The sequence below is a fragment of the Cebus imitator genome, unplaced genomic scaffold (assembly GCF_001604975.1).
Source record: "Cebus imitator isolate Cc_AM_T3 unplaced genomic scaffold, Cebus_imitator-1.0 Scaffold858, whole genome shotgun sequence".
Taxonomy (NCBI): Eukaryota; Metazoa; Chordata; class Mammalia; order Primates; family Cebidae; genus Cebus; species Cebus imitator.
Window position 1 is genome coordinate 77,203 of NW_016108173.1, and position 11,604 is coordinate 88,806.

Consider the following 11,604-nt stretch of genomic DNA (forward strand, 5'->3'; position numbering starts at 1 on the left):
CACTGTGCACAGGTGAGAAAATGTCATGGTAATGGAGCACCACGTGTTGATTTTAACAGCTTTTTCTAACTGTTCTGTCACACATCACAGAAAAACTGCCCCCTACCCTCCAAAAAAAAAGGTCATAAGAAAAATCAGATTCATAATAGAAAGTATACATCCAAAGTAGGCAAAAAATACTGCTTGTTTTCATAACTGTTTGTTTTCAAAATATGCCAAATAATTTCACTATAAAATACCTCGATTTGCATGTGACTTAGTACTTCATATTAACCAGATTCAGCTGCTTTGATAAATCTGTGTATTTTAGAAACATCTGTTTTTAAAAAATATTTTTAAGCCAGAAGATAAACCTTACATTTGGGCATCCATGTGTAAAGCAATCCTGCCTGGCATTATGGAGCCGAGATACTAAAAGATTAATAACATAATTTTTAAAAGCTCCAGTTACAGACTAACACATATTTTCTCAAATTTTCTAGGCTATACCACTGACTTGTATTAATGCAATCTGAATTTTCAGATATAAGTATCAGTCAATGGTTGGTTGTTACAATTTAAATAACTTCAAAATATTGGCCATTAAATCATAAGTAAAATTATTCTTAGAGCTGGATTATTATAAGTGGAGTACCCTAACTTTTCTTAGTTCATACTCTGCAAATTGACTCTAACATTCATAATCATGCCCTTTTATGTGCTTTAAGCGGACATACTGACTTTGCAGTCTATACTTTGTAAGAGAGCAGGTAATTCTAGCACAGAAGAAACGATGTAATGCGGAACTGGGGAGGACTTCAGTGGCACTACTCCATTTTTATTGATCCAGACTGTTGCTTTCAATCCTGCATTGAGGCCTCCTTGGATGTCGGTTTCTAATGTGTCACCGACCATCACACAGTCCCCAGGTTGTACTCCGAGAAGACTGCAGCAGTAATAAAATATGGACGGTGCTGGTTTCTCCTCTCTCTGCTCTCCACCTACAACAACAGCATCAAAATAGGACTGACAGGCACAAGCCTCAATCTTCTCCCTCTGGGTCTGTTTGTCCCCGTTTGTTAATAGAAGTAGGCGGACCTCCTTTCGAAGTTCAGTGAGCATGGCTTTGACATCTTCTGCTAGTGTCATATGCTGTAAACGGGTAGATTTCCAAAGGAAGTAACATTCTTCAGCCAATTTTCTATTGGCGGCACCACCTTTTGTTTCCTGGATTGCTTCTTCCCAATGTGAAGTCCTTAGATCAGTAATGCATGTATTATAAGGATGAAAACATTCCTTGCTGAGTTTTACTTGAACTTTATCACAGATGATTTTAGCCTCTTCTTTATAATGGTATTTTGATTGTAAGAGCTTTATCACCTAAGTAATGGAAAACAACTCCATTAACACACTGCGTATCTTTAATAGTCATGCCCTAGGAAGCTGTGATCCTACAAGTGGCTGAGAGATTACAACTCCACTCCTCTGGTTTTTGCTTTTTTTTTTTTTGAGATGGAGTCTTGCTCTGTCACCCAGGCTGGAGTTCAGTGGCATGATCTCGGCTCACTGCAACCTCTGCCTCCCAGGTTCAAGCAATTCTCCTGCCTCAGCCTTCTGAGCAGCGGGGACTACAGGTGCACACCACTATGCCCAGTTAATTTTTTGTATTTTTAGTAGAGACGGGGTTTCACCATATTGGCCAGGCTGGTCTCGAACTCCTGACCTCATGATCCACCTGCCTTGGTCTCCCAAAGTGCTGGGATTACAGGCGTGAGCCACTGTGCCTGGCCCACTCCTCTGCTTTAAAGCAGGCCATTTCTGGTGGGAATCGGCCTTATTTTTAGAGACAAGGTGAAAGTTTTCCCAACCTCTCCAGAGCTCACTTATTTTTGAAAGCCAATTTCTTTATATATAGCTAATAACAATCCTTTGGCAGTTTAGAGTTCAACATCTTTCACTCTGGTCACATAGACATGAAAATAAAACTTGTGCTTATTGGGCTGCGCATGGTGGCTCATGCCTGTAATCCCCGCACTTTGGAAGGCTGCAGTGGCAGGATCGCTTGAGCTTAGGGGGTTCAGGACCAGCCTGGGCAACATAGCAAGTCCCCATCTCAAAAAAACAAAAAAACCTTTGTATTTATTTTTGGTAAAACATTTAAAATTTCTGACAACCACTAGTTAGACTATTCTCAGAAAAAATAACATTTAGTTCATATAATCTTTTCTCATCTACAGCCACTTCACATTTTGAAGACCTAAATGGACTAACATCTAGAATGGGATCCAATTCTGTCCTTTTATTTTTTTTAGACAGTCTCATTCTGTAGCTTAGGCTGGAGTGCAGTGGTACCATCTTGGCTCACTGCAACCTCCACCTCCCAGGCTCAAGGGATTCTCCTCCCTCAGCCTCCGGAATAGCTAGGATTACAGGCGCCTGCCACCACGCCTGGTTAATTTTTGTATTTTTAGTAGAGACAGGGTTTCATCATGTTGGCCAGGGTGGTCTCAAACTCCTGACCTCAAGTGATCTGCCTGCCTCGGCCTCCAAAGTGCTGGGATTACAGGCATGAGAGCCACCGTGCGTGCTCAATTCTGTACCTTTTTTTTTGGATACAGAGTTTCGCTCCGTCACCCAGGCTGGAGTGCAGTGGTGCGATCTCAGCTCACTGTAACTTCTGTCTCCCGGGTTCAAGTGATTCTCCTGCCTCAGCCTCCTGAATAACTGGGACTACAAGTGCCCGCCACCATGTCTGGCTAATTTTTGTATTTTTAGTAGAGGCGGGTTTTACCATGTTGGTCAGGCTGGCTAGAACTCTTGACCTCAGGTGATCGTCCTACCTTGTTCTCCCAAAGTGCTGGGATTATAGGTATGAACCACTGTGCCTGGCTCCAGTTCTGTACTTTGAGTTAAGTACTCCCTCTCTCATGTTCCCAAGGCTCTTTATGTGTGCTTTTTATAATACTAATCCATTTGGCCTATCTTCTAACTTTTCCTAAAAGCCCTAACGTGGCAAGCATTGTATCATATACTTAGCACATTATTTCGAATCTTTTCTACAATCCTGCAAGACAGCTCCCTGTTTGAGATGAGGCAGGGAAGTGTAGAACTTAATAACTTGCCCATCTAACTTGCATCCACACACCTGCGTACTTCCAAAGCCATGTGCTTGCCTTTGCACTATGTCTTAGGCTCTGGAGACTGGCCTTTGTCCTCGGGGCATTATCTGGTGGGGAATATAATATACAACCACTACAAATGATGGTGCATGAGGGGGTGGTGCCATGGGAGCAGTTTAAACAAGCTGTGGGAAGAATATGGAAGTCATTCCACAGGGTAGCTGGCAGAGAGTCACACTGAGACAAGGAATAAACAAGCAGAAAAAGTGGGTATGGGAAGAGAAGAAAATCCTTCCAGACAAAGGAACAGCATGAATAAAGGCCAAAAGTTTAAAATTTTGTGGGAAAAGCAAGAAGCTGAGTTGAGCCCAAATAGAGGCATGTGAGGGAAGCTGCCAAGAGATGGAGGTGGGGAGCCTGTTTGTGTTTGTGAAGTCTTGAACCCCATGCTGTAGCAGGTGCTGAAGAAATCCCCTTGACACACACTATATGTACTGGTCAGCGGCTTCCCACTCCAGGTATGGGCCTCTCTAATTGTGGGCTTTATTTGGCTACACACAAGAGCATCTATACACACAGGATGGGGCTAAAAAGTGTTGCCCTGGGAGCAGCCTTCAACCAATGTTGGGTAGAAATTGGCGAATAAATATCACAGCTTCCTTGCCCCTTGGGGAGCACAACTGAACGCTGTTCTGTGTACTGTCTCCCAGAGCTGTTCTGTGAACAGCTCCTCCAGCTGTTCACAGCAGTAACCTGCTCATTAAGCTGCTCTAACCTGTACTGAACTCCTTCCCCTTCCTGTCTCCCTGACCCCTTAATGTGTGTCCCGGGATCACCTCATGAACTGTATGCACTTGACCCTTTAACGTGTGTCTTGGGATCACCTCATGAACTGCCTGCACTGGAAGTCACTGTGTTCAGGGAGCATCTGAGGAAAGTCAAGCATGACAGGCAATGCTGCATCTTTGAAACGTACCCAGCTAGGGCTAAAATATATCTGTGGGAACTAGGGAATAAGCAGTATGCTACTCACACACCAGAAACTCAACTCACCTATTGAGAAAGAAACGCACATGTTTTTCTTCCCTCAGAGTTAAATAATCACAACAAAGGAAAAAGAATTTTTTTTTTTTTTTTTTGGAAATGGGGTCTCACTGTCACTCAGACGCAGCCTGGAGTGCAGTAGAGGAATGATGATAGTTCACCGCAGCCTCAAACTCCCAGCCTCATCTCCCTTCATCCCCTGAGTATCTAGGACTACAAGCGCACACCACCATACCTAGCTAATAATTTTTTTGGTGTTGTTAGAGACAGGGGTCTTGCTGTATTGCCCAGGAGTGTCTTTAACTCCTGGCCTCAAGCAATGCTCCTGCCTTGGCCTTCCAAAGTGCTGGGATTACAGATGTAAGCCACTGTGCCTGGCTGAAAGGAAAATATTTTTTGAGGTATTTGTGCTAACTGGAAAATGCATCAGAAGACTTATCCATATCAGAAAAAGAAATATTTTAAAAAAGAATAAAGAAAAGAAAATATAATCATTAAGAAAAATCTTATCTGCCCAAGAAAAATATACTAGCCCTAGGAATTTTAGGTAGAGGCAAAACATCGCAAATTTTTGCTTTATAAATTTCTATTAACAAACAAAGCTTTTCCAGTTTCCATGTTTATCTCACCATCTTTGCTAGCAATATCAATTGAATGCGACTGACAGGAGCTCTAAAATTTCAGCAACCCTACAGCTGCGAAGGACACATGCCTCTAGGGCTCCGCAGAGCTTGAGCTCAAATAGGGGCTGGCTCATACCAGTAAACACAGAGCTCCCAATATAGACCCAATTTCCTGTTACTGCAAGTGGTGCTTCACTAAATTCATTCTTGAGGCTCTGAAAAAGCAGGATTTGCTCACCTTAAAAGGGAGATGTTTGTAAAGGCATGGTATGCCACTCCCAAGTTTCAAAATCTCTTCCTATTCTATCCCTTCAATTAACTTCCCCATTTGGTCACACAGCAACTAATTACAGATTGATTTGGGACAACAAGTGGCATTTTAACAATATTAACATTTTTAGGAAAAAAGGTTATTAGCACTCACTCATTACAGCTCTCTAACTTGGAGGCATGATGATACTTTGTGTGTGATTGGTAAGGCAAGCCTGAAAAGATTTTGGTATAAAGGGCCCACCAGGTGCTCGCTGGCCTGAAGAAAGGGGCCCTGCTCTGACAGAGGGGCGGGCTATCAGTAGATTATTAATAAACTCAAACTTCATCCACTTCAAAACTCTATCTTAAGGCTCTCTCTAAACATATACAAAAAGGAAACTCTATTCTTCTACTGTCTTTCTAGACCCAGAACTAAAGTTAATATCATCAATACTTTAGTTTAGCTAACTGATTTTAAAAGACTTTTCGAGGGCTTAGTTTGGGAACCATCTAATACTTTACAACACTTTAAGAAAAGTGTATTCTGAATACTAATCATTTGGATGTGAAATGTATGGCAGGTGCACCTGACAGCATTAACTTACGCAGACCCTGAGAATGACCCTGTGGTCTATGAGGAATGTGTATCTGGGTTCTGAGATAATGAGTCCAAGAGTGACCAATCCAGATATTCATTCTTTATCCATGAGGAAGATCTGAACCCTGGCCCATCCCATCCTGCAGAGCTCAGGCTGCAGAGGAGATTGAGGCGTTTTGTTTTCCATTAAAGGAAGGTAGCCAGGAGGAGGTTGCTGCGGTTAGGGTGTTAAGTGAAAACGCTATACAGACTGCATTTCTTCTACAAGTGGCTGCCGGTCTGTCCAGTCACCCCCACCGGACGTCTAGTATGTAAGTTCCCTCAAAAACCCGTTCTCGTTTGCTGACTCCAGGTCTCTTCTTTAGCCTCTTGAACATGGTGCTATCCCTACTGAAATCAATAGGGATCCGGCACAACAGAAGGGGATGAATTCCAAATAAAACTTAATAATTTAAAAACACACTCACAAAGTGAGGACTGCCTGCACACAGTCTAGCAATTCAAGCAGCCCTTCTGTTATTTTTATTTCAAGTCTGTGCTCCAACATCCTCTTACTCGATGAGGCCAAATCTGACCAGTCTGTTTAAAATGTTGATTTGTGCCAGGTGCGGTGGCTCATGCTTGCAATCCCAGCACTTTGGGAGGCTGAGGCAGGAGGATCACTTGAGGTCAGGAGTTTGAGACCAGCCTGACCAACACAGTGAAACCCCATCACTAATAAAAATACAAAAATTGGGCCGGGCGCAGTGGCTCACGCCTGTAATCCCAGCACTCTGGGAGGCCGAGGCGGGTGGATCACGAGGTCAACAGATCGAGACCATCCTGGTCAACACGGTGAAACCCTGTCTCTACTAAAACTACAAAAAATGAGCTGGGCATGGTGGCGCGTGCCTGTAATCCCAGCTACTCAGGAGGCTGAGGCAGGAGAATTGCCTGAACCCAGGAGGCGGAGGTTGCGGTGAGCCGAGATCGCGCCATTGCACTCCAGCCTGGGTAACAAGAGCGAAACTCTGTCTCAAAAAAAAAAAAAAAAAAAAAAAAAAAAAAAAAAAAAAAAATACAAAAATTGGCTGGGTGTGGTGGCAGGAGCCTGTAATCCCAGCTACTGAGGAGGCTGAGACAGGAGAATCACTTCAACCCGGGAGGTGGGGGTTGCAGTGAGCTGAGATCGTGCCATTGCACTCCAGCATGGGCAGCAGAGCTAGACTCCATCTCAAGGAAAAAAAAAAAATGTTGATTTGTTACCCTCTCCACTTTTTCTACCACAACTATAAATACTTATTACATTCCTTGCCATACCCACTAAGAAGTAAATTCACAAATGCAGAAATCTCTTCTGCTTTGTCAAGTTTCTGCAGAAAAGTTCCTTTTGGGTACTTGCCATGAAAAGTCTAACTAGGGAGGAAAAAAAATAACTTCCCTAGGTGATTAGAAAAAGTTGAAGTTGATACATACAGTCAGTATACAACCCCTTCTCCCCAACCCAAGGCAATGGCTGAACCTTTCCCTCTTCCTCCATTCATATATTATTTACAGTGATTTATGAAAGCTGGCATGGTTACTTTTGAATAGCTCAACATCCATGAATGCTATTGTTTCCTTACGTGATAAAGTATTCCTTGTAAAACCAAGAGCACAGTTCGATTCTGCTAATTTATTAGGCTCATTTCTTTTCCTGCTCATTTATTGTTACAGACTAATTATAAAGGAGGCAGTAACAGAACCAAGTCTCAAAGCAAAAATTTGTATCCATCCATCCAGCATTTATTCGACATTTGCCATTTGTCGAATGAGGATAAATAAGACAGCTTGTTCCCTCCCAAGAAGCTCACTATTTAGTCGTAGCCACCTGAGTTGCAAAATTAATTGTAATATCCTTTGACAGGTGCATTAAGAAATATCTGAACAAGGCCAGGTGAGGCGGTTCACATCTGTAATCCCAACACTTTGGGAGGCTAAGGCGGGCAGATCACAAGGTCAGGAGTTCAAGATCAGCCTGGCCAACATAGTGAAACGCCATCTCTACTAAAAATACAAAAATGAGCCAGGCGTAGTGGCAGGTGCCTGTAGTCTCAGCTACTCGAGAGACTGAGGCAGGAGATTTGCTTAAACCCAGGAGGCAGAGGTTGCAGTGAGCCGCGCCACTGCACTCCAGCCTGGGCAACAGACCGAGACTTTGTCTCAAATTGAAAAACAGAAAAGAAACAAATATCTGAACAAAATGCAGCACTAGTATAAGTGAGAGTGTAAAGACCAGGGAAACATACAATTTAATCTTTGTTTTAAAAATGTTGCTGTGGCAAGAATGTGGAGGACATACTGGATGTGGTAAACCTAAAGGCAAGCCCACAACAACAGTCTCGGTGAGAAATGAGCTGTAGTTGAGACATGGCATGGGGAATGTGCAGTGGTGGACAGGCTGAGGAAGGAGGGTGAAAGGTGCTATAATTCGCTGAGTGGACACTGCACCCATGGGCTTCCCAAGCATTATAGGGTTATTGAGGAGTAATATAATTCACATTTTATGAAGATACAAGGCTCCGAGTGGTTAACTCGTTAAGGCACTTTCAGCTAGGTTTTGGGAGAGCTGTGATTCATATTAAAATGTCTGATTTTAAAGCCCAACCTGTTGGCCTACAGCAAGAATTGGCCTAAAGCAGTAACTTAATTGAAACGCATAGGGCTTAGCTTGCTAATAACCCACAGGTAAATATGTAATGTCCACAGCAAGAGATACTAGAGGCAATATGGCACACGGTGGCATCGCTGAGGCGGAGGCCAACGTTATACAGTAATATAATGTGGAATGCCTCAGTAAAGTCATGAAGACAGACTTAAAAACATTCACGGATTCTGGCAATTTGGGACTGCCTAGTGACCCAGCAAGTCTATTTCAGTCTAGTGGTGAAGATGAAGTGACACTACGATGGATTTAGTAATAAATAGAAGCTAGAGACAAGGAGATAATGGGTATAGATTTCTCCAGGAATACATGGCTGTCAAGAGAGACAGGTAACATCTACAGCAGGAAGAACAGCCCAAAGGGAGGCGTCCTTTTTACATTAAACAAACAAAGAAAACAAAACAAAAAACTATGGCAAACATGAATATGAGGCAGGAGTAGAATGCGCCTAAAAAGAAAACGGATGAGGCAGTGGAAGATCCAGGGACACAAAAACTAACTGAAGCATGAAGAGGACGGGACGCTCAGGTTTGGACGAATTAGCTTTTGAATGCGGGTTTTTCCACAATTGATAAACCCTTTGCTTTCCCCTTAAAGCTGAAGGCAGACAAAGGAAGCCGGGTGGACTGGGGCTGGAGCATGGGAGGATCTGAAGCCGCCTGCACGCGCGTAGAGGAGCGGGTGCCGGGGAGCTGCGCCTAGGGAAGGGCATGCTCTCGCAGTACGGGCTTCTGCTGTGTCACCTCGGAAAGCCACGGGGACCACAACCCTCCGGGGAGGCCAGAGGGAGTTCTGCGGGGACAATTCTCTACAGCAGGGCTGAAGTCCAGGCCCGCCACCGACAGCCGTCACTCCTTGGGTCAACACTGGAGCTGACTCTGCCAAGTCTCCTCCCAGCACCCCTGAAGGCCGCGCGGGGGACGCGACCCTCCGGCGAGCTCCGCGCCGACAGCCGGACCCTGGGCGGACCCAGCACCTGGTCTCGCGGCTTTGCTGCCGCCTCCCGCGCCCACGGGCGTCTCCGCCAGCGTGGCAGCCGTCACGGCGCCCTTCCGCGTCCCGCGCGCCGAGGCACCTGCGAGCAGCCGCCCCGGGGTCCAAGGCTGGGTGGCAAGCGGCGGCCAGGCCAGGGAAAGCAGCCCCGCAGGGCCCGCACGCCTCCAGCCACCCCGCACTCGGACGCTCTGAGTCTCAACAAGCAGGAGCGGCCCCGGGGTGAAAGTGGGGTCAAGGGGACGTGGGCGCGCAGGACGAAGCGGGGCGCACTGACCCCGCCGAGAGGAGCGCCACGGGAGAGGACGTTACCTCCAACATGCCTCTCCTGCTCGCCCCGGCCGTGTCGATGAGCGTGTTGTCCAAGTCAAAGAAAACGGCCCGGACGCGGCTCAACCCCATAGCGCCAGCCGCGCGCGCGACCCGTAGCCGGCCGTCGCCACCCGCGCATGCGCAAGGCGGGCTGCCGGGGAGACGTGGGAGGAGCTGCGAGGTCACCAGACCCTCTCCCGGCGCTGGTGGAACCCCCTCGATCGGTCTCATTCACTGCGCCGCTGAGAACAGCGAGATCCCGCGAGACTCCGCGGGTCTGGTCTCTCAGGAGCCGGGAGGTCGCGCGTCCGCGCCGCTGGGGGCCGCGGCTTTTCAGTCAGTGGTGGTGTCTGGGGTTGCTCAGAAGCGCAGTGCTCTTCCCCGGTGGCCACCAGTTTCTCTCTTTCCTCACTAAGCCCCCTCCGGCGCGAGGGACCGTCATCACTGCCCCGAGGGTGGTTGTCCGCGCTGCTAGGCGCAGGGGAGCGGGCCCCCCAGGTGGGCGGTCCGGCGGCGCGGAGACGCCGGCTTTGGCGGGCCCCGTGTCGGCAGTGAGCGCCCGCAGTCCTCGCCTGCCGGTGCGCTCAGGTCGCCGTCGGCTTGCGAGCGCCGCGCTCGGCGGGAGGTGGAGCCTGCGCCTTCCGGCCTGGCGGCCTGCGCGCTGGGCTCCTCGCCCGTGGCCCGCAGTTTGCGGCCTTAGCGGGGTGGAATCCCTGTCGCCTGGGCCCGCGCCAGCACGCGCCTGAAGGATGTGACTTGGGTCTTTTACAACCCTCGTTGGGCAGCTGTGCCCGAAGACGGAGTGGCTGCCCCATGTGCTGCCGTCCCTGGTTGCTGTCCTGAAACCTTCGTTCTCAGGTCTTCGCATGCCTCACTCAGCTGCGTTCAGACCCAGCGAGAGGCTGAGGGACGCCGACCGCCTGTTAAATTCGCGGAGAGCTGTAGCGACTCCGCCTCTGGTGCAGGCGGAACGGGGGTCGTGACACCAATCGCTAATCTTTGTCTCTGTTGGGTAGCTTTACCGTAATTTGGATATGTGGTCATCGTTAGCGACCAGAAATGGACGGTCAGGTACTACAGGGCTACGGGCCAATTACCTGATTTTGTTTAGACAGTGAGCTAAGAGTGGTTTTTCATTTTTAAATTTCTTTTTATTTTTGAGGCAGAGTCTTGCTCTGTCGCCCAGGCTGGAGGGCTGTGGTGCAACCTTGGCTCCCTGCAGCCTCTGCCTCCTGGACTCAAGTGGTCCTTTTACCAGCTTGGATAATTTTTTTTTTTTTTTTACGTTTTTTTTTTGTTGTTGTTGTTTGTTTGTTTGTTTTTGTTTTTTTTTAGACAGGAGGTCCCCTTGTATTTCCCAGGCTGATCTCAGACTCACAGGCTCAAACAATCCCCTGACGCAGCCTCCCAAAGTGCTGGGATTACAGGCGTGAGCCACCACACCTTGCCTGACAGCTTGAATTCCTTCTAGATTAAATGTCTGGAAACTTCAGGATGTTACAGTTAATATTTGTGGATAAATGAGTCTTTTGTAGCATTTTAAGGTGGTGAGATGTACAGACTCACTACAGCTGGACCTCAGTTAAGCACAGGACTTGAACTGCTATGCTGATAGATTAACACTAGTAGTTAGAGGACGTCTTCAAATTTGCAGGAAGCAAGATCTGAGTAGAAGATTTGTAAGTCATCGTTCTCAGTGGCTCATGCCTGTAATCTTAGCACTTTGGGAGGCTGAGGCAGTCAGATTGCTTCAGGCCAATATTTTGAGACCAGCCATGGCAACATGGTGAGACCCCGTCTTTACAAAAAAATTTGAAAATTAGCTAGGTGTAGGGGTGTGTACCTGTGGTTCCATCTGTTTGGGAGGTTGAGTTTGGAGAATAGCTGGGGCTCAGGAGATTGAGGCTACAGTGAGCTGTGGTCCTGCCTCTGCAATTCAGCCTTGGCGACAGTGAGACCCTGTTTCTTAAAAAAAGAACTTAATGTCTTTCAAGATACAGT

At 47.0% G+C, this 11,604-nt stretch overlaps 1 protein-coding gene across 1 annotated transcript; it reads right to left on the reverse strand.

Moving 5' to 3' along the window:
* Positions 1–6: 6 nt before the first annotated feature.
* Positions 7–9,971, reverse strand: LOC108297901 (N-acetylneuraminic acid phosphatase). Its single transcript, XM_017520592.1, has 2 exons — positions 9,604–9,971; positions 7–1,359 (listed from the first exon to the last, which is right to left on the reverse strand). The coding sequence occupies exons 1-2, from the start codon at positions 9,832–9,834 to the stop codon at positions 703–705; spliced, it is 888 nt and encodes a 295-aa protein (XP_017376081.1). The 5' UTR covers positions 9,835–9,971; the 3' UTR covers positions 7–702.
* Between the last annotated feature and the right edge of the window lie 1,633 nt (positions 9,972–11,604).